The following is a 23,851-nucleotide window of genomic DNA, read 5'->3' on the forward strand; positions in this document are numbered from 1 at the left end:
ACCAATAACCAAAATTTACTCAAGACTTGGTCTAGGTCAAATAAGCTTTCATGAACCAACCAATATTAAGCCTTGACTTGTAATTTTTGGGGCACTTTCTGAGCTCACTGTTTTCAGTTAAATAAAGATCAAATGACAAAAAATAATCTTTTTAGTCAGTTAATTCGGATAATCATATGGTGAACCCTTGGTTCCAATAACTGTCTGCCCCCCAACCCATCCACCCCAAGTTTCAACATGGCACAACCAGCTTGACTAGGGGCTAAACTTATGCAAGCATCATCATTTACATGGGTAAGCTAGATTTGGATCAAAGGATTCCCTAGATCTTGTCTACTTTTAGGACAACACAAATAATTTGGATCCATTGAGAACTACATGCATTACATGATTTGTTGTCTTTGACAGGACAACTTTGAATTTCTTGCATTTGTATGTGGCAAGCTCTGGGTACACTTGAATCATATTTTTTCTACTTAAAAATGTGCTTTTATGATTTTATGAGGGTTAAATATTTAGTACATTATAAGATCTACATTAAACCCTTCAATCTTTCCACGAATACGACTATCTTCGTTCCTAAGTGGACAATTAAACCCCATTTCTACTCCCTGTAAGAACCGTGAACAAAATGTTAGGAGCTTTAGCTAGGTACCCTTCTGCAATAGAACCTTCTGGATGGCTTTTATTTCACACTTATGATTGTGCACAAGAATATGCAACAACATTGGACAAGCAACTATCAAAAAAAAAAAGGATCACACAATATCACACATCATTTAAATTTATATTTTTGTGTTATTTTGTTTTTTCAAATGACATGAATATTTAATTAAGTATTTTTGTGTTTTTTTTTTCAATCAACATAAACATGATTTCATCAATTCATGCTTGATTTTGTTAGAATTTTAGAGTTTTATTTTTTTTTGGATTAGCCCAACTATGAATAATATTTGTAAGAGTTTGTGCCTTAGTTTAGATTTCCGTCTCCACGTATGCCAAGGATTGCACTTAGTTTGGTCTAGGCTATGCCCACGTGGGTTTTGAACTTACAATGTCCCATCAACTTCATGACGATCACAAGCTGGCCGAGATGGAGGGCAGATCACGTGCATTCACATTGCAATGTGATTGCACCTGATTTTCCCAAGTTCCCATTATTGGGAAGGATCCAACCGTGCATACCATCTGGTCCTGGACCTTGTTCCTCAACCATTTACTGTTCATATATCCGATCCATAAACGGACTCACTCGTATCCGACCCAATTGAGTCCGTGAATCTTTACTTGCCATAAGAACCATGACCCAAGTAACTATCAGGCACCATCATTGGAACTGATTTGTAGGGTCCACTCACCAAACCACGATCCATAAAACTTTAAGGGCTTTTTAGTCATTTCGCAAAATTAAAAAAGGAAAAAAATTTACCGCGTAGATCACGATGCCTGAAATTTCCCACAGCGTCATGCCAGCCCCTTGCTTCAGTCCCACACTCCCACACCTCTCTTCCATGAAACCCGTACTTCTTCGTTCGTGCAGAAATCACCACTCACAGGAAGAAGTCTCAGAAAAAAAGAAAAAGAAACTCTTTCGGAGAGCGTGTGCATTCTGAGCAGTTCCTAAGCAAAGCAGAGGGAGCTCCTCATTATTCTGTTTATTTTTTTTTCCGTTTTTTTTCAATTGTTTTTCATCCATTCTAAGTATCAATAATAGCAATAATAAGCCAGCGAGATCTCTGATGAGAATTGGGAAGTGATGAAAGGGAAGAAGAATCTGCCTCTCGTCACCTTCGAGCACAAACGGTAAATCTTTTCCTGTTTTTATGTTCCTTCATTTCCCCCCCTTTTCTGAGATTTCGATTGCGACATTTTTTCGTTTTTTTGCGTTTGGGAAATCGCTAGATCCGTGTCGAGATCTCCGTTGAACCGTTCAAAATCCGCTTCTAATTCCTGTCATCCGTGTAAGGACGGAGGTGGCAAGTTGGTGATAATTTTCATGATAATTTTCGTGACAATCCAGATCCTCGCCACGTCTCTCTAGTAATCACACGGTTCCCGATCCCGAAATGCGCGGGAATTCCCTTTCCTGTTTAGGCTGAGATTTTGGGACATCCTTTTGAGTCTCTAGTGTTTGTGTGTTTTCCCTTTCTCCGTTTTCTTCTTTTTTCTGCTTGGAGACGAGGGTCGGTGGATTGTGGGAATGCGTTGGGTTTTGCAGCGTCGGATTTTCGGGAAACTAGGGTTTTGCTCGATCGTGTTTGTCTTCTGTTTATATCCTGAATCTATTGGATTTTGAAGTACCGGCTTTGAGGATCGTGGTAAATTGGGGCTGTAGATGTTGAGAATGTCCATTTCTGGACGTGCATTCTCGTTTCGTTCCGGAAAGCTAGGGTTTATGTCGTTATCCTTTAACGCCCGTGCATAATTAGGGTTTTCATCGGACTTTTAGTTCTTCTTTGTGTCTTTGCTTTCGGTTATTTCAGTTAGGTGAAGAAGGGTTAAGCTTAAGGCCTTCGTCGTTTCTTCAAAATCCTGTTTAGGGTTGCATGACTTTAGGAAGTTGAAATTCTCAGAATGTATGTAGAGATGTGAATGTTTTGCCTTTTTGTTCTTTGTTAGGAGCAAAATTCTTGTGATCTTGTTCATAATTTAGTGTTTCAAGAGATTGATCTGTGGTCATTGGAGGATATAAGTGTAAGGTACAGGTCACTCGCAAATTTTAGGTCAGTGTATTAGAACGATGGTGTTTCTTCTAGCTCCTGATCCCAGCTGCCTCCGTGGCTATGGAGGAAAGGGTTGAAAGAATTCGTCAATGATGTTCCCATGGAAATTAGGTATGACGATAAACTTGGTTAGTATGGTGCAATGTATATTACGTGGTCCATGGTTTTATCTTCTCTCTGTGAGATGAGGATGAATTGTGTTTTGGTGTTTGATTGGTTTGATGAATTCATAGTTTTTAGTACATTCATGTTCTTTAATCCATTTCCAGCGTTGCTTTTAGTTTTTTTGGCAACGAAATGCTGAAAGTTCCATGAATTATTGCCAACAGAGATGCTTACGGGTTTGCTGTGCGACCACAACACTTGCAGAGGTACCGTGAATATGCTAACATCTACAAGGTATGCTTGGTTGCTTGCTTTATAGTTTGATATTGGAAATTTTTCTCTTGGAAATTTATGGTATTTGGCTGCATGTTGGGCTCGTATTGAATATCGGCCAGTTTCTAAAGAAAAAGAAAAATTCCAGGAGGAGGAAGAAGAGAGATCGGAGAGATGGAAACACTTTTTGGAAAACCTTGCAGAGTCTGCTCAATTACTGGAAAATGGGTTCGCCTCGGAGGGTGATGCTGGTCAGCACAAAAGTGATGCAGACTTGGTGTCCGTTGCCAGTTTTGAAGAGGATGACTTGAGTCGGAGCCAATGCACGGGTGTCACGGAGAGCACTTCAGAGAGAGAGCCTGCATCCAAGGAACCAAGGGTCCATAAGGTTCAGATATGGGCTCAGGTTAGACCGTTGCTTAGAACGATTGAACATTTGATGAGTGCTCGTGTAAGGAAAAGAAAAGTGTTGAGAAGAAGTGACTCTGACCTAGGCAGCAGCAATCATCTTGCAACCATTGAAGAGAGAAGGCCAGGGAAGCAGGGGGGTTCGTCTAGAGTACATACAGGTGCTTCTGAAGAAGACTCAGAGGAAGAATTTTATGACGTAGAGAGATCGGATCCAAACCAGGATGCCCTTTCAAATGATAATACAAACCCTGGTTCATGCACAAGCTCTGTTAGTGATGTAGTCATTCCGGAAACTTTAGGTCCTTGGAGAGAAGAGTTGGAGTGTCTTGTTCATGGAGGAGTTCCAATGGCTTTAAGGGGAGAGGTATGATGGCGTTGTTTCAATTTGTTTAGCTGTTGTATTCTATATATGAATGTTCATCAAAAGAGTTTCATGGTGCTGTCAATGGTCTTGATTCAGGATTATATGGATCTTGTTATTGCAGCTATGGCAAGCCTTTGTTGGTGTGAATGCACGCAGGATTGAGAATTATTATGATGACCTTCTTGCTGTGCAAGATGGTGCCGAAGCAGGAAATGAGGGTGGCAGTGCAGTGAATGGTACTAAAGGGTCTATCAAGTGCCATGGGGTAGCACCTGAAAAATGGAAAGGCCAGATAGAGAAGGTTGATAAATGCATTGAACCTTGAACTTAAACATATTTTTTAATATGCGTCTGACTCTGATTTATTTTGCTGTATGTGAGGTTCTTGGTTAAGCTAGGCATAGGGCTAATTTGTCATTCATATTTGTAGGATTTGCCTCGAACATTTCCAGGTCATCCTGCTTTGGATGAAGATGGTCGAAATGCCTTGAGGCGTTTGCTTACAGCATATGCTAGGCACAATCCCTCTGTTGGGTATTGTCAGGTATCCTTTTTTGCCAATGGTTCATGACCACCTCTTTTACTTTTTGTGATTCACTTACAAAATGTGCATATGTATTCAACTTTCTCTCAAATTCCATATGTTGGCACTAGAAAGGCAATCTGGCCAGGCCTCATTGAGTTAAACTGGTTTAACTAGCTGGTTTGATGTGGTTGCTTGCTATGTCACACGGACACTTCACTTAGCTTGCGTATCCCGTGTTGACGACGTGATACTTGGACACTTCAGGGGCATAGTCAAACCATTCCAGACACAATCAACATTGTATCATTAACTTTATCTATTTTCTTTTATGATCTTATTTACTTATTTTGTATTCACATGAGTTCTTTTTCTTTTAAAATGTGTCATCAATTACATTACCTTTCAATTAGAACTTAGTTTCATTATTTAATGTTCTGAATTATAGTGATTTAGAATTGTTGTTTGATAAGCACACTCAGAAACTTACATACATCATTGTGTGTATGACCGTGTCTCTGTGTCCTAACTTTTTAAAATTATCATATTATACCAAGCGTATCTGGCTCCCGCATCCATATCCATGTGACGTAGGTTGCTTGAAAGATAAAAATTATTTGTCAAACGAGGAATTAAAAAAGGAACAAACAACCATTTGGGAGTTTTAGGCCTTTTTTTTATTCCAATTAGTAGTAACAAAAATCTGGAGCATATAAACCAGAATTTCATATCAAATTGTTTGTGACACAATGGTAAAACTAATACACGAGCTCCCAACTTACAGAATGAGTAAACATGTGGAGAAAAGATGGTATGCATTGAGTCTACTGCCCGAAGAAGAAATATTGAGAGGAGAGCTTAGATTGTACATAAGTTTGATTCTGTCATGCACATCCAGCTATTTAGATTGTTGCAGTTACGTGGTCTTTTGGGGTAATTAGGTATGGTTTCTTTTTCCTTGGTTTGGCAAGTTTTCTGCAGGCTCAAAAGTATACCAATTTGTTCACCATTTGCCGTAAACCTTTCATACACTGACCTATTTCAACAAGATGCAATTCACCTACTTATAAGTCTGACTTTGTGGGTCATATGCTTCATTCAAGTTTCACTTTGAGGATGTTTATCATCTCTATATCCTACTCCATTGTCTAAGTGAAAGATATGGCTATACTGGAGGTCCTGTGACCTGCTTGAAGCAGCCTTTGGATGGGAAAATGTGCATGACATGCTTGTGTATGCAAAATTTCTTCTACAAGCGTATTATGAAGGAATCTCATCATAGAGCTGGCAACCAAAGCCATGTTCTCTTCGCTAGGTCCTTCAATTGCACTCAGGGTTTCTTTATTGCCCAATGATTTGTCTATTTGCACCTACATTGTCATGGCACTTCAGCTTTTGTTTTTTCCATAACGGGGAAACCACCTCAGGGGTGTAAACCCGAGCGCACCCCTCAACCCCAGGGAGCCACCAGCTTAAGATTTGGTTGCTCTGTCCCCTTATTTATCATTCCATTGCCTAAAAATTTAAGTACCTGACATAACCTGGAAAGTGCTTTGCTGATTGATACTTAGTAATTTTCTTCCACTTGTAGTTAAAACTGTGATTTATTAAGAAAAAACTGTCCTTTTTTTTCCCAATGCCTTGATATGTTTATCTCTTCTCTTTGTGTCCACCATTTTCTGCTGTTCAGCTTTACATGGTTACTCCAGCTAGATTCTGTGTTGCAGGATTAATTCAGATTCATTGTCTTTGGTTAACTTATGTGCAGGCCATGAATTTCTTTGCTGGTTTACTACTGCTGTTGATGCCTGAAGAGAACGCATTTTGGTAGGTCCAGCTTGCATGTTGACAATCTTGTCTTCATTTTTTATGAGACTTTAATGTTCCATATGAATCTTGTTTTCACTTCGTCATTTTCCTGTCCTTTTTGCTTCATTCTTTTAAAATTTCAGGACTTTGGTTGGTATCATTGATGAATACTTTGATGGATACTACTCAGAGGAAATGATTGAATCACAGGTTTAATTAGTGTCACTTTTTCTCCTTTCTAGTCATGAAAATGTCCTGTGGAATCTTCTAGCAATTAATTTTGATGCTCGTATTTGCTTACGACCTATTAGGTTATCTGTCTATTTGGAGTACGACATCAACCAACTTAAGCACATTCTGAAGTATCATTACATAGTTTGAGAATTTTATGTTAGTTTCTTTTGGATGTTCTTCAGGTAGACCAACTTGTTCTTGAGGAGTTGGTGAGGCAGAGATTTCCCAAACTAGGTTGGCCTTTTCGTCATCCATTCATAATATTATTGTTCTCAATATTTCAACAACTCTCATGCTTCTTGTTCTGTTGGTGCAGTTAATCATCTCGACTACTTGGGAGTCCAAGTTGCATGGTTTACTGGACCTTGGTTTCTCTCAATTTTTGTAAATATGCTGCCATGGGAGAGTGGTGAGGTTTCATCATCATTGGTACAATGTGCTGCAGTAATCAGCAGCTTATATTTCATAATGTTTGTATGCATATGTCATGCTATTGGCGTATGATATTGCTCATATGAGGTTCACATGTTTCAGATACCTGCAAATCATTCTGACTTTTGATTGCTTTACTTCAGTTCTTCGTGTGTGGGACATGCTTTTATTTGATGGGAACCGTGTCATGCTATTTCGAACAGCTTTTGCTCTTATGGAGTTATATGGTACTGGATGATTCATGCATTGGTTATTTGGATGACTATTTACAGTAGTTAATATCTAACACTGGAAAATTTTGAAATTCAACTTGAGCATTTGGTTGTAGGCAGGAAGCACTCATAGTGTTTTTTTGTTTTGTGAAAAAAGAGTGGGCATTTTAAGTTTCTAATATTATCTATATAGTTCTTTATTGCATAAATTTATTGGTCTGAAAGTGATCCTTTACTTTGTAATTCGTAGGTCCTGCACTTGTCACCACAAGAGATGCAGGGGATGCAGTTACTTTGTTGCAGTCTCTGGCTGGCTCAACCTTCGACAGTAGTCAGCTTGTTTTAACAGCTTGCATGGGTTATCAGGCAGTGACTGAAGCAAAATTGCAAGAGTTGCGGACAAAACATCGACCAACAGTGGTGGCTGCTATTGATGAGCGTAGTAAAGAGCTTCGCATTTGGAGAGATTCTCAGGGTCTTGCTACTAAGTTGTACAGTTTCAGGCGGGATCCTGGATCAGTTTTGACCAAGTCTCAGTCTATGGTGAGTTCAGATGAGATGCATGAAAATGGAAATTCATGCCTTTTGGAATGTGGATCATCAAATGTCGATGAGTTAATTTGCAGCCTAACAGGTGAATCCGATTCAAGTTCTGGTCCAGATCTTCAGGAACAGGTATGGTGTCTGCGATATTGTAAAAAATTTGAGGTATCATTTTTTCTTGCATATTTGGTCTATATAATCTTTATTCCTTTTCACTTCTACAAGTCCTGACTTTTGTTGTTAAGTCACTCACAAGTTTGAGCTTAGAAATGGGTTACAAGTTAATTTACTTGAAAATCTTTATTACTTTTTATCGGTCCTGTCCTTTTGTTGGTAAATCCATGAACATGAATCTTGGTTAGAAATCTTCTATAGTTTCACAGTTCCATGTATTTATGCGATGCTAAATTTGTTAAATTAGTATATAGATAATGTAGTTGAGGTCCGTAGGAAGGGTGATAGAATTTTACTTATTAAATTAGTATTAGGTACGGATATTATTAATATTATTAGTGTTTATGCACCTCAAGTAGGTTTAGATGAGTCCATTAAGCATCAATTTTGGGAAGATTTAGATGGAGTAGTACAAGAGACATCTTATGGAGAAAAGCTTTTCATCGGCGGTGACCTTAATGGACATGTAGGCATTAGTAGGGATGGATTTGAGAATATCCATGGAGGCTATGGTATAGGAGAAAGAAATGAAAGTGGAGAAAGGATTTTAGATTTTTGTTTGTCCTATGATATGATCTTAGCAAACACTTGGTTTAGGAAGAGGGAGTCTCACCTAGTAACATTTAAAAGTGGGGTTAATACGAGTCAGATAGATTTTTTCCTACTTAGAAAGAGAGATAGGGGTTGTTGCATCGATTGTAAGGTTATACCAGGAGAAAGTGTAGCTACACAACATAGAGTCTTAATTTTAGATCTTAGAATTAGACAATGCCGCAAAAGGGATAGACATAGGATAGATCCTAGAATTAAGTGGTGGGCACTGAAAGGAGCTAAACAAGGAATGTTTGTAGAGCAGGTAGTTAAGGAAGTTGATTGGTGTCTCGAGGAGGATTCAGAATCAATGTGGAATAAGATAGCGGGTGGTATGAGAAAAGTAGCTAAGGAGGTATTGAGTGAGTCTAAAGGCGGTGCACCACTAGGTAAGGATACATCATGGTGGAACGAGGATGTCAAATTAGCTATTAAGGTTAAAAGAGAGTGTTATAGAAATCTAAGTAAGAGTCGTGATAATGAGAATTTGGAGAAGTATATGATAGCAAAGAAGGAAGCTAAAAAAGTTGTTCGAAACGCGAGGGCTAAGTTTTATAAGGAGGTTCATGACAAGTTGGATACCAAAGAAGGCGAGAAGGATATTTATAGGCTTGCAAAGATGAGAGATAGGAAATCGAAGGATTTGGGTATGGTTAGATGTATCAAAGATGAAACGCAAAGGGTTTTAGTCAAAGATGAGGAGATTAAGGAGAGATGGAAAGATTATTTTGATAAGCTATTTAATGATAGTCATGCTCAAGATCTTGGAGACTTCTCCATTCCTTTTCATGAGATAAATCGTGACTTCATGCGCAAGATTCAAAAGAAAGAAATTGCAGAGGCTTTGAAGAAAATGAAATCAAGAAGGGCTGTTGGCCCAGATGGTATACCTATCGAGGCTTGGAAATGCTTGGGAGAGAAAGGTTTAGAATGGTTGACAAATCTTTTTAACTTGATTTGGCGAACAAATAAGATGCCTAATGAGTGGAGGAAGAGTACTTTGGTGCCTTTATATAAGAATAAGGGTGATATACAAGATTGCACAAACTATCGTGGTATAAAACTCATGAGTCATACTATGAAACTTTGGGAGAGGGTGATTGAGTCTAGGTTGAGGAAGGTTGTCATGATATCGGAGAATCAATTTGGTTTTATGCCTGGAAGATCAACTATGGAAGCTATACATCTTCTTAGACAACTTATTGAAAGATATAGAGAGAGGAACAAAGATTTGCATATGGTTTTTATTGATTTAGAGAAGGCATACGATAGAGTACCTAGGGACGTTCTCTGGTGGACAATGATGAAGAAAGGTGTTTCTCTCAAGTACATTAGTATAATTAAAGATATGTATGAAGGAGTAGTAACCAATGTCCGCACTTGTGGAGGGGTGACAACCAATTTTCCGATAACGGTTGGGTTACATCAAGGATCTGCTTTAAGCCCTTTCCTATTTGCGATAGTGATGGATGAGCTTACGAGATCAATTCAAGAAAATGTACCGTGGTGTATGTTGTTTGCTGATGATATTGTTTTGATTGATGAGTCTAGAGCTAGGGTTAATGCTAAGTTAGAATTATGGAGACAGACATTGGAAGCTAGAGGTTTTAAGTTGAGTAAGAGTAAGACTGAATATATGGAATGTCGGTTTAGTAAGCAACGAAGTAGTGATGAGAGTGTAGTGAAGCTTGGTGAGCAAGATATACCGGTGAATGATTATTTCAAATATTTGGGATCCATCATTCAAAAGTATGGAGAAATTGATGGAGATGTAAATCATAGGATAAAGGTTGGGTGGATGAAATGGAAAAGTGCTACTGGAGTGCTGTGCGATCGTAGAATGCCATTGCGGTTGAAGGGAAAGTTTTATAGGACGACTATTAGACCCGCTTTACTATATGGTACGGAATGTTGGGCTGCCAAGAGACATCATATTCAAAAAATGAGTGTAGCTGAGATGCGGATGCTTAGATGGATGTGTGGAAATACAATAAAAGATAAGATTCGGAACGAAGAGATACGTAAGAAGGTAGGTGTTGCACCCATTGAAAATAAGATGCGAGAGAATCGTTTACGGTGGTTTGGACATATTCGGCGAAGGCCTAATGATGCTCCAGTTAGAAGGTTGGAGAAATGGGAAAATATATTAGTTAAAAGAGGTCGGGGTAGGCCTAGGAAGACTTGGATGGAGATGATAGGAAAGGATATGAATGCTTTGAACCTCATCGAGGACATGGCGTTGGATAGAAATGATTGGAGGAAAAGGATTCATGTGGAAGACCCAAAATGAATTTCTTTTTTGGTTCATATCGCTGACCCCAATTGTTTTGGGATGAAGGCGTAGTTGTAGTTGTTGTTGTTGTTGTTGTAAATTTGTTCATGCGCTATTTCTAGGAGTACTTCTGGCCAGTATAGTCAGTTTCAATGCGAATCGGCTGATTTGTATCTTATCGGCCCAAGATCGATTGATAAGGGCTAATTCGGCCCTCACCCGATTTTTAATATGTTTAAAATTTTTTAAAAATATTTTAATGTTTTAATAACTTGTTTTAATTTTTAATGATTTTATACATTAAATAGTAATTTGATCTCTTCTAGTGCTGACCCAATACTCTTGATTTAGTCATGATTTCTGAGTTTGATGTGTTGAGTTCTGTATGAAGCATATATGTTCATTATATCAGGCCACTGCCATTCACCACCATATGCATTGTTTATATCTTGGGTCCAGAAATAGGATAGCGTTGCTATTTCTGAATGATCCATGACTTGTAACATAGGCAGATCAATGTTTGGTGACGAATTAGAGGAACCCAATGTCCAAACTGTTGTTTTAGATAAAAGGTTAATTCGCCAAACCATTTCCAATCCCTTACTGATTTGTGGATTGAACAGGTTGTAATGAAATATGCGGAAAAACAAAGAGTGCATTAAGCACTTACAACATCCACTAATGAACAAACAAAAGGGCTAACACCCAAAACCACAAGAGACAACACAACATAAAAAAATAAATGTCTCTTATTGAAGAGAGAGAGCTCTCAAGAGTGAAGAATACAAGAGGGGTTCACCCCTATTTATACACAAAAGAAGGAGAGGAGGAGTGGCCTTAAAAGAAGAGCCACCTAGGGGCTCTCATGGAGTCGTTGGGAGCCCCCAACGGTCACAAATGTGACCGTTGGGGGCCCCATCGACTCCATGGTGGGGCCCCTTTTAGGTGGGCAAAAAACCAAAAAATAAAAAGTAAAAAAATAAAAAAGGAATTTACAAAAAAGAAAGAAAAGAAACAAGTACCCCTATCGGGTACTTGTGAAATGACTAAAATACCCCCTATCGGGTATTTTAGATGATACAAATATATATGTATATAAATATATAAATATATATGAATTACATATATTTTAACACCCTCCCTCAAGCTTTACGGGGATATAACCGAAAGCTTGTTAAGGAGAAACAAAAAACGAGGAGCAGCAAGGGCCTTAGTGAAGAAGTCCGCCAACTGGTACTCAGATGTGACGTAAGGTAGTGCTATGGTTCCTCTTAGGTATTCATCACGGACGTAATGACAGTCCATCTCAATATGCTTAGTACGCTCATGGAAGGTGTGATTGCTTGCAATATAAATTGCACTTTTGTTGTCACAACACATCTTCGAAGGAGTAGAGATGACAATGCCCATATCACTGAGGAGACTTCTTAGCCATATAAGTTCCATGGTTGTAGTGGCCATAGCACGATATTCCGCTTCCGTTGAGGACAAGGACACTTTGTGCTGCTTCTTGCACCTCCAAGAAATCATAGTCACCTAAGAAAACACAGAAACCCGTAGTTGAGACTCGGTCATTGGGATTTCCTCCCCAATCCGCATCAGTATAAGCAATTAAATCAAGTGATGAGGAAGAGGAAAGAAAAACTCCCTTAGTTATGGTGTTTTTGATATATCTGATGATCCTTAAGACTGCACTCATGTGCACGGTTGTAGGTGCATGTTGAAACTGACTGACAGAGTGGACAGCATGAGCTATGTCTGGCCGAGTAATGGATAAGTAGGTTAGAGACCCAACAAGTTGCCGGTAGGGAGTAGGATCCTCGAGAGGTGTTCCATCTGAAAAGAAGACATTATTATCTTCATTGTATGTCTGACCCGATCCATTTGTATAATGGATCGGGTCCAGATCCAGTTCATGTATTGTAAATTATTATTTTGTAAAAGGGTATTTTCGTACCCTAATGTTTACACTTTATGTTAAATAGAATGAGAGGGCAGTCACGATCGACTGAACCCTCCTTTCAACTGGAAATTTCTCTCTCCCTCTCTTCTCTTCTCTCATCGTAGATTAGGGTTTCATTCTTTCATGGTATCAGAGCAGGGCGTAGATCTGCGTGAATCTGCGTGAAGAAAGCAAGGCGTGTGCATCAGCGTGGATCTGCATCAGCGTGGATCTGCATCAACGTGGATCTGCATCAGCTATCTGCGTGATTCTGGGTGTGAATACCCAGCGTAAATACCCAGTGAAGAATGTCTGGTCGTGAACCAGCGTGATTTCAGCGTGGATCTGCATCAGCGTGATTTCAGTGTGGATCTGCATCAGCGTGGATCTGCATCAGCGTGGATCTGCATAGCTATCTGCGTGAATCTGGGTGTGAATACCCAGCGTGAATACCAGCCTTTGTCACCAATCAGCGTGAATCAGCGTGAATACCCAGCGTGATTCTGGAACCTTCATCTGTGTGTTTCTGTCAACAAAATCTGTGTCTAATAAAATCAGGTTCCCTCTTTCCTTTGTGAAAATTCGATCATCTCTCTATCCGTGGTTAATTTCTGTTGTTCTCTTGTTTTTCCTACAGTTCTGTGATTTGTGATTTGAAGAAATCACTGCCCATCTACCCCTCTTGATCTGTGATTTCCTCATGCTGTTTTCCTTACTGATTTTCCCTGCATTGAATATGTGTTTTCCTGCTACCTGCTAATCCCTGTCAATCTGTAATTTTCTTTCTTCTACTTTGCATCTTTTGTTGAATCTAAAGAGAACTGTCTGCTAGCAGCCATCTCTCTTTCCTAATCTGAAGAAGTTAGCCGAGTTCTTTGTTTTAACTAAGTGTCAGTTCAAATGGAATTTACTCACGGGCAATCATGCCTGTCCTCAAGTTTTCTTGGTCAACTAGTTTCTGAAAAATTGAATAACTGCAATTTCTTAACCTGAAAAAGACAGATTATTCCGTTTATAAAGAGTCAGGACCTCTCTGGTCACTTGGATGGATCAGTCCCATCGCCTCTAGAATTTCTTTCGCAAGAAAAGGCAGACGATAAAGGAGAACAATCTGTTGTTCTTCACAAGAACCCAGAATATGTTGCTTGGATGAAGAGAGATCAATCGCTAGTGGCATACATCACTTCAACTCTTTCACAGGAGGTCCTTATTGCTCTTCCTGATGATTGTTCGGCAAAGGAACTGTGGGATATGTTAGTTCAAACATATTCACAAATTTCTGAGGCAAGAATCATGTTTCTTAAGCGAGAATTTCAAATGCTGAAGAAAGATTCCATGTCTATTATGGAATACCTGAATAAAATGAAAGGCATCACAGATCAGTTGGCAGTTGTTGGGTGTCTTGTCAGTGAAAAAGATAAAGTACAACAAACCTTGAGTGGATTGGGGCCAGACTATCATGTTATGACGACAACCTTACTATGTCTACCAGAACTTCCAAAGTTTGAAGATCTTCGTGCAAAATTATTGCAATATGAGATGAATCTGAAAGGTTCCTCTGAAACCTCCAATGGGAATTTCGAGACACAAGATGTGCTGGCTATGGGAATGAGTTATGGTCGAGGTAGAGGAAGTTCCTTTCGAGGAAAAGGAGGCCAAGGGAGAAATAACTATGGAGGTCGTGGCATTCTTTCAACACCCAATGTCCAGGGACAACGACCCATTCTCACCTGTTTTCTATGCAACAAGAAAGGGCACATTAAAGCGAATTGTTGGTTTAATCCCCAAAACAAAGGAAAAGCTCCACAAGCAGAGGCAAAAAGGGATGGAGAAGTAAAAGAGTTACTGTTGGCAGCTTTGGCAGGATTAAATATGAAGCAAAATGACAAAGGAATTTGGTATGTCGACTCCGGAGCAGCTACTCATGTTACAGGTGATGTAGGTAAGCTCTTGACTCTTACACCTTATGTTGGAAAGAATAGCATAGTCACAGGAGATGGATCCCATCATGCCATCTCACACACTGGAAATGCCGTTATACACATGTCAAAATCCTCTCTTAAACTTCCAAGTGTCATCCATGCCCCTAATATTCAAAAGAACATTGTTTCTGTCTCAAAACTTGTTGATGATGCTAATGCTTCAGTCAAATTTACTCCCTCTTCTGTTTATGTCAAGGATCTTCGCACGAGGAGGATATTCGCTGAAGGACAACGATGGGGCAACATGTACATCTTCCAAGAAGATCCTTCCTTCATTCATTCCAACTATTCATCCTTGAAGCCTCACCAACGTCAAGTCTTTGATTCTGATTTTATATTTAATGCTTCTGAAAGTAATAAGCCAAGACTTTGGCATAGTCGTCTTGGCCATTGTGGTCGTCATTTCATTGAAAAACTTGTCATGAATAATCTTATTCCTAAGTCCAGTCTGAGTTCAGAAGTCGTTGATACAAAATGTTCTAGCTGTCATCTATGTAAGAGTCATGTTTTACCTTTTGCTTCCATTAATAAAAGAGCTTCAAGGCCGTTTGAGGTCATTTGTTCAGATGTCTGGGGTCCTGCTCCAATCACTTCTTTTTCTGGCAGTAAATACTATCTTATTTTCATTGATAGTTACTCACGTTACACTTGGATATTCTTTATGAAGCACAAATCAGAAGTTTTTGGATTGTTCCAGAAATTTCACTCTTTTGTTCAAAATCATTTCTCTATCAACATTCTTAATTTCCAGTGTGATGGAGGAGGTGAATTCTCCTCGAGTGATTTTGTTAATTTTCTTCAACATAATGGGATAAAGAGAAGAGTGTCTTGCCCTCATATACCTCAACAAAATGGGATTGCTGAGAGGAAGCATCGACATATTGTTGAGACTGCGATGAGCATGATGCACGAGAGCAATCTCCCATTATCATTATGGACTGAGGCTTTCCACTCCACAGTTCATGTGATAAATCGCTTACCCATGAATATCTTAGAGAATAAGTCACCATACTTCTCGCTTTTTGGCATACAACCTGATTATCATGAATTACGTGTGTTTGGGTATGTTTGTTATGTGCACATTGATAGCTCTCTCAGGCACAAGTTCCAAGATAAGGCTTTGAAATGCAGGTTTATAGGATATGCAGAAGATTACAAAGGGTACAGGTGCTATGATCCCCTGAGTAAGCGTGTCAAAATATCAAGGAATGTTATTTTCGATGAAATGAACTTTGCCGATCAGGATACTAATTCAACTATGGTAGATACTGATAACTCAAGCTCCAGCATTGAGGTATACTACCCATGGTTAAATTCAGAACTCTTCTCCAACGGTACAGTAGACTGTCCAGAAAATTGCAGTCAAAATGAGCCACATGAGGATTCAGCCAATGAGACTCAAATGAAGGAAACTGTCACATATGACTTGGAGCCAACAAGGTATAAGGGAATTGTGTACACTCGGCGAGAGAAAGAGCCCTCATTCATTCCTTGTACGAACACGGATCCATCTGGAGATATAAGAAGATCTTCACGGATTCGACGTCCGCTTGACAGGTGGGTAAGTTATAAAAAATTTTCAATGGATTTTCAGTTATTCTTGACATCCATAAGTAAAGAGGATGAGCCTCTTATGTTCTATCAAGCTGCGAGCTCTAGAAGATGGGTAGAAGCAATGAATCAAGAAATGGAGGCCTTACATGAATGTGGTACATGGGAGATTGTGCCTAGACCACTGAACAGAAATGTCGTTGGGTCAAAATGGGTGTACAAGATAAAATATAAACCAGATGGGAGCATCGAAAGGTACAAGGCTCGACTTGTAACCAAGGGATTCACACAAGAGGAAGGCCAAGACTTTGATGAAACTTTTAGTCCTGTTGTTAAGATGGGGACTATTCGTATTGTGTTGAGTCTAGCCATTAAACATGGCTGGACATTGAGTCAGCTGGATGTAAAAAATGCTTTTCTGCACGGGGATTTAAAAAAAGAGGTCTACATGGAACAACCCACTGGGTATGCAGAACGAGACGCCAAAAAATATGTATGCAAATTAAAGAGAGCACTCTATGGTTTGAAACAAGCTTCTCGTTCCTGGTTCGACAGTTTTTCTCTAGAAATACAACGGCATGGCTTTACTAGGTCTCATCTGGATTACTCATTATTCATTCACAATGAACAAGGAGTTACTACTCTTCTGTTGATATATGTAGATAATATCATCATCACAGGGAATTGTAAAAGCCACATTGAGCAGGTGAAGAAGTTATTAAATCAGAGATTTAAGATGAAAGATTTGGGAGAGCTGCGATATTTTCTTGGGGTAGAAGTTGATAACAAGAATGATACACTTACCCTTACTCAACACAAATATACGCTGGACATTCTCGGCAGAGCAGGCATGACAGATTGTAAGCCGTTAACAACTCCAAGTGTCATTCATCAGAAATTGAGTTCGCAAGAAGGGGATATATATGGAGATCCCACTAAGTATCACAGTTTAGTTGGCATGTTGCAATACCTGACTTTTACTAGACCTGACATAGTATATTCGGTTAATCAGGTATCCCAGTTTATGCATGAACCTCGTGTGTCACATATGGAGGCAGTCAAACGTATACTTCGCTACCTAAAGGGTACAGTGGGTGATGGGCTGGTATACAAAGGCAAGGAAGAATTAGATCCAGGTGGGGGCCATGAGATTATTACTTATGCTGATGCTGATTGGGCGGGGGATCCAGACGAACGACGATCAGTATCTGGTTATTGCAGCTTCATTGGGCCAAACTTGGTATCTTGGAGCAGTAGAAAACAAAAGGCGGTTGCTAGATCGAGCACTGAGGCCGAATACAGATCAATGACCACTGCCACGGCCGAGGGTACATGGATAAAACATCTTCTGACTGAAATGGGAGAGCCGATTGTTCGATCACTGTTGCTGTGTGACAATCAAAGTGCCATCAACATGTCATTCAATCCCATTCACCATAGTCGAGCAAAGCACATTGAAATAGATCAACATTTTATCAGGAAAAACGTTGAAGACAAAGAGATTGAGCCCATGTATGTGTCAACAAAAGAACAAGTTGCTGATATCCTCACTAAAGGGTTAACAAAGGATAGATTTTGGTTTTTGAAGAACAAGTTGATCATGGTCCAACACCATGCACAACTTGAGGGAGGCTGAAAAGAAGACATTATTATCTTCATTGTATGTCTGACCCGATCCATTTGTATAATGGATCGGGTCCAGATCCAGTTCATGTATTGTAAATTATTATTTTGTAAAAGGGTATTTTCGTACCCTAATGTTTACACTTTATGTTAAATAGAATGAGAGGGCAGTCACGATCGACTGAACCCTCCTTTCAACTGGAAATTTTTCTCTCCCTCTCTTCTCTTCTCTCATCGTAGATTAGGGTTTCATTCTTTCACCATCTTCCAACCTTAACTTTGCATTGATGACTTCAGGGGTTTCTGTCTTCTTATCATCAGAGATACCAGATTTAGAACAAATGTCAGCAACCAGTTTCATCTGAGAGAGAATGTACCCTCGAGGGGAGTACGCCACTTCAATCCCTAAAAAGTATCTTAAGAAGCCAAGATCAGACATGTCAAAATGTTCTTTTAAAACTTTCTTAATATCATAAATTCCTTGCTCATCACTTCCAGTGATGATCATATCATCAACATAAAGTAGTAAAATAACTACTGAAGACCCTGCACTTTTCACAAACAAAGCAGTGTCAGTATAACATGAACGAAAATTCAAACTTGTCATTACATTACTAAATCTATCATGCCAAGCCTTTGGAGCTTGTTTTAAACCATATAATGCCTTTTTAAGTTTGAGAATTTTATTTTTACCAATACATACTCCTAGTGGGGGATCCATGTAAACTTCTTCATTTAATTCGCCATTTAAAAATGCATTCTTAACATCTAGTTGATAGATAGGCCATTTTTTCACTGACGCAATGGCAATAAGAGTCCTAACACTAGTCATTCTAGCAACAGGTGTGAAGGTTTCTTCATAATCTATACCATACTCTTGAGCATATCCTTTAGCTACTAACCGTGCTTTATAACGTTCTAATGAACCATCACTCTTAGTTTTAATTTTGAAGACCCATCTACATCCAATTGATTTCTTTCCAGTGGGTAACGAAGTTATTTCCCAAGTTTTTGCCTTTTCAAGGGCACTAAGCTCTAAGTTCATGGCTTCAACCCATTGGGGAATATTTTTGGCTTCATTATAGTGTGAAGGTTCATGAAATGAATGCAATGCAATTAGACACCCTCTATATCTTGAAGTTAGGGACTCATAGGAAACAAACCTATTAGGAGGATTGGAGATCCGACCGGATCTCCTTAAAGAGGTTTCTTCTATGTTGGATACTTGAGAGTATTTTTCTAAGGTGCTCATCTGAGTTTGTTGACCACGCCTAACATAGGTTTGGATTGGTCTATCACTTTCATCATTATCAAGAGGAATATCCTCTAAGTCATTCAAAGACTCATTAGAGATTTCCTCTTCTTGAGGAGTCTCATCTTCTTGAGATAGAAGATCAAATAAAAAAGCATATTCACTTTCGTCAATATCTTTAGTTTTCACAAAACCATTTTCATTTTCCAAAAAGGTTACATCTTTGGATACATAGAGTTTGTTATTTTTCAAGTCAAAACATCTAAAACCATTTTGATTTTCTCCATATCCCAAGAAAACACATTCAATAGCTTTAGGAGATAATTTGTCCCGTTTATGTGTAAGGACAAAACATTTACATCCAAAAATTCTTAATCTATTGAAATCGGGTGTTCTTTCAAATAGTTTTTCATATGGAGATGTATTTTGTAAGGATGAAGATATCATTCTATTTATTAAATAAGTTGAGGTTAAGGCCGCTTCGGCCCAAAAATTCTTTGGAATTTCTTTGGAAATAAGGAGTGTCCTAGTGGTTTCCATGATGTGTCTATGCTTTCTTTCGGCCAAGCCGTTTTGTTGGGGAGTCCTAGGACACGATCTTTGATGAAAAATTCCATTTACTTCTAAATAGTTTTGAGATTCATTTGATAAATATTCTCCACCCGAATCAGATCTAAGAGTAGAGATATTACTTGAAAATTGATTTTTAACCATCATATGAAACTTTTTGAAGAAGTCAAAGATTTCGGATTTTAAATTGACAAAGTAGATCCATACATACCTAGTGTAGTCATCGATGAAAGTAACGTAATAGGAGTACCCTCCTTTAGACATGACCGGGGAAGGACCCCAAACGTCCGAATGGACTAACTCAAAAGGTCTTTTGGACACAAAAGTTCGGTTTGGAAAAGGAGTAGATTTCATTTTGCCAAAAATACAATTCTTGCAAACAAAATGTTTCTCATTACAAAATTTCTTTCCAAATGGAAATGAGTACATTTTTGAGAAACTTGGATGTCCAAGTCTTTGATGCCAAATATCAATATTTTTATCTTGGACATGGTTACAAAAAAAGTTAGTGGGGAGTTTCAAGCTGCTCATATAATAGAGATCTCCTCTCCTATGGCCTTGCCCAATCTGCTTCACGGACCGGAGATCTTGTATAGAGCAATCCTTAGTTGAGAAGGAGATTTCACATCCATGATCACATATTTGAGCAACAGAGAGAAGATTTAAATTAAGTTGAGGTACAACTCTCACGTTTGGCACAAAGAAATCTTTTGAAAAGTTTAAAGTTCCAAAACTTTTTACTTGTAAAGATGTACCATCGGCAGTTGAAACATATGAGTTTTTATAATTATTACATAAATCGGAAAGCTCATTTTCAAGTGGGGTCATATGAAAGGAAGCTCCAGAGTCAATGATCCAAGACGACATACCTGGAGGAGAGGAAGAAGCTATGATGGCACCCGAGGTTGATGGTATCTTGAGTAGAGTTTATAGTGCTTCCGATAGTTGAGCAAGAGAAAAATATTCATTTCCTTTGATGGCTTCCTCTTTCTTTTGAGTAGCTTCTTCAACGGAAGCAACCTTATTTTTAGGTGCTTCATTCAACTTAGGGCAATTAGGTCTTATATGACCCGGCTCTTGACAATGATGGCAAATGACTTTTCTATAGTTGCCATTATAATTATTCTGCCTTCCAAAATGTGGAGGTTTGTAAGCTTTCATATGGTTGCCGGGTTTTGATACGGCCAAGACATCATCTCCTCCTTTAATCATGCAAAGACGAGTTTCTTCTTGGCATATTTCGTCTATGACATCTTCCAAGGGAAGAGGCTTAGATCTATGTAGGAGGGATGATCTAACTTGTTCATATTCGGGCCTAAGCCCATGTAAAAATTGGAAAAAGTGCTCTTTTTTCATTTGTTCTCTCCTTAATTCCACATCCACACTAGAAACCCATTTTGGTTCTAGTAAAGATAGTTCATCCCATAGAGGACCAAAAGTGCTAAAGTAATCCCTTACACTCATTTCTCCTTGCTTGATAGTCCGGATTTTTTTCTTGAAGAAAGAATTGACGAGCAAGGTCTTTTTGAGTAAACATACCTTTCATGAAGAACCATGCTTCATTCGCCATCCGAAACTTGGCAATGTTGGCGCAAATTTTGAGCTCCACATTGTTCATGAACCAAGCAAGAATCTTGGCATGCTTACTTTCCCAATCTTCTACTTTAGATTGGTGATCTTCAATGGCCTTTATGCTGGCATTTCGTTCAAGAGCTTTTTCTTGATCACCATCCATCTTAGTTAGTTGGAGTTGTAGTTCCGGAATGGTGCCCATAACGTATCCCCAAAGTTTTTTTACCTTTGAGGTTGTTTTACATGGCGGCGGCCCACATGATGTAGTTGGAGCAATTGAGCTTGAAGGAGAGATCAATCTTTTGTTCTCCTTCCATGTTAATCACTCACAAGAGGATAAATGAAGAGAGATACAACAAGAAAAAAAATATAGCTACACAACTAGCTATATTAAGAAGAAGAGCATACATAAGGCTCTGATACCATGTAATGAAATATGCGGAAAAACAAAGAGTGCATTAAGCACTTACAACATCCACTAATGAACAAACAAAAGGGCTAACACCCAAAACCACAAGAGACAACACAACATAAAAATATAAATGTCTCTTATTGAAGAGAGAGAGAGCTCTCAAGAGTGAAGAATACAAGAGGGGTTCACCCCTATTTATACACAAAAGAAGGAGAGGAGGAGTGGCCTTATGACCTTAAAAGAAGAGCCACCTAGGGGCTCCCATGGAGTCGTTGGGAGCCCCCAACGGTCACAAATGTGACCGTTGGGGGCCCCATCGACTCCATGGTGGGGCCCCTTTTAGGTGGGCAAAAAACCAAAAAATAAAAAGTAAAAAAATAAAAAAGGAATTTACAAAAAAGAAAGAAAAGAAACAAGTACCCCTATCGGGTACTTGTGAAATGACTAAAATACCCCCCTATCGGGTATTTTAGATAATACAAATATATATGTATATAAATATATACATATATATGAATTACATATATTTTAACACAGGTAATTGGTTTCTCTACTGAGAAGATCTTTGACTATTTTTAGGCTTTGTTTAGCCTTCACCTGCATTAATGTTGTGATTCCGCCTGCTCAGTAGCCTTTCCTTTCTTGGTTTTCAACTGCTGTGTTCTTGGGTGCAAATTTGTTTTCCCTAGATTGTTGTCTCTACAGATTTTTCCTTTTCTTTTTGGTCATAGGCTAGCCTATACCCCTCGGTTATGAATGATAGTGTGACCTAACCATCCAGCTCTCTCATTTGACCAAGGTTTTACTAGGACCGGGTTTTGTTAAATTTTGATTTTAAAAGAAAACACTATATAAATTATCATTTAAACATATAAAAGTTTGTAGAATGACTTAATTACTAGTGTAATTGATTAATAAGTAAAATAACATCAAGTAAAACTATATCTAACTTATAATTACTCATCTAATAGCAAGAAATTGAACAACCAAGCAAAACAATAATTCAATATTTCAATAGAAACAAGCTCTAAAGTAAAGTTAAGTTAAAAACTTACAAGAGTAAGAGTAAAAACTAAAGTAAAGATAATCATACTTGAGTAATTTGCCAATGCATGTCAGCAATCAACTTTCGCATCTCAGCAATAACCATACTAGACCCATGGCCATATAACAAAATTACAAAGTTCACAAGTATAAAGTTAATTATCATAACACAATGACAAAATCAAATTTCAAACATCCAAAATTGATCCACTTTTACAAAATATGATATCTCAATTCTCAAGTCAAGAGTCAATGACTCAAATCTCAAATACAGGCGAAGTGCTATTATTTGGAACTTCATTTGAATCAATTCTTGAGTTGGAAGTAGAAATTAATGGCTGAATTGGAGTACTAGTGGTTGCATTTTCCCTTGCATCTTCATCTTTAACTCCATCACCACCTTCATCATAAATAAGATTAGCTTCTTCAATGTTTTCAACTTCCATCTCCAAGTCTCTTAAGAAATCCTTCATTCAATAAAATATGACACATTTGAGTTAACATGCAATAGAGAAAGACAAAAAACTAAATTAAAAAAAAATTTAATCAAGTTAAAATATCAAACAAACTTTTACTTCATCTCCATCTAAAACTCTTTCTTGCATGACCCATTCATCCATTGGTGTTTGCAAATATATATTGTCCAAAGAAATTGGGTCAAGACGTGTTCTCTTTAATTGCTTTTTTCTCAGACGTAAATTATAATGGACAAACACTAAGTCATTAAGTTTCTTTTGAGCTAATCTATTTCTTCTCTTAGTGTGAATTTGATCAAAGGTACTCCAATTTCGTTCACATCCAGATGAAGAACATGTTTGACTAAGTATACGAATAACAATTTTTTGAAGATTGGGGGCACATATTCCATGCATTTTTCACCACATTGCTGCATAAAGCCAAAACACACAAAAATGAAAAGTTGATTAAAGAAATATTTTTTTGCACAACACAATAATAATGTTAAAGATAAATCACCTGACTTATGCTCATCTCTAGTCATAACAGCTATAGAAGTACCAAAATCTGCACTTGCGTCTTCAAATAACTCAAGTTGCTTGCATGCTTTTACTCTAGCTGAAATATTTGGCTCCAACTTCTCAATACATTTAATTAAACCACGCCTTACTTCAGGATGCTTTGTGAATTACATGAAATAGTGCAAATAGTCAAATACATTAAATTGATAATTGATAAAAGAAAGTTCATATTCAAAAATTAAAATAATTAATAAAAAGAT

The 23,851-nt window shown here is 38.3% G+C and overlaps 1 protein-coding gene across 1 annotated transcript in view; it reads left to right on the top strand.

The window, feature by feature from the left end:
• The first annotated feature begins 1,479 nt into the window (after nt 1-1,479).
• The window catches only part of LOC149823474 (uncharacterized), a 181,764-nt gene continuing 159,392 nt past the window's right edge, over nt 1,480-23,851 (top strand). The window contains exons 1-11 of the mRNA XM_090020059.1: nt 1,480-1,803; nt 3,053-3,122; nt 3,250-3,876; nt 3,998-4,177; nt 4,307-4,420; nt 6,168-6,226; nt 6,352-6,418; nt 6,625-6,676; nt 6,759-6,851; nt 7,018-7,101; nt 7,337-7,761. Of these exons, the coding sequence (XP_089876185.1) occupies nt 1,757-1,803; nt 3,053-3,122; nt 3,250-3,876; nt 3,998-4,177; nt 4,307-4,420; nt 6,168-6,226; nt 6,352-6,418; nt 6,625-6,676; nt 6,759-6,851; nt 7,018-7,101; nt 7,337-7,761 (1,818 nt within the window). The 5' untranslated portion in view covers nt 1,480-1,756. The remainder of the gene's footprint in view (nt 1,804-3,052; nt 3,123-3,249; nt 3,877-3,997; nt 4,178-4,306; nt 4,421-6,167; nt 6,227-6,351; nt 6,419-6,624; nt 6,677-6,758; nt 6,852-7,017; nt 7,102-7,336; nt 7,762-23,851) is intronic.

This window comes from Nuphar pumila, chromosome 10 (genome assembly GCF_984573655.1).
Source record: "Nuphar pumila chromosome 10, dmNupPumi1.hap1.1, whole genome shotgun sequence".
Lineage (NCBI taxonomy): Eukaryota > Viridiplantae > Streptophyta > Magnoliopsida > Nymphaeales > Nymphaeaceae > Nuphar > Nuphar pumila.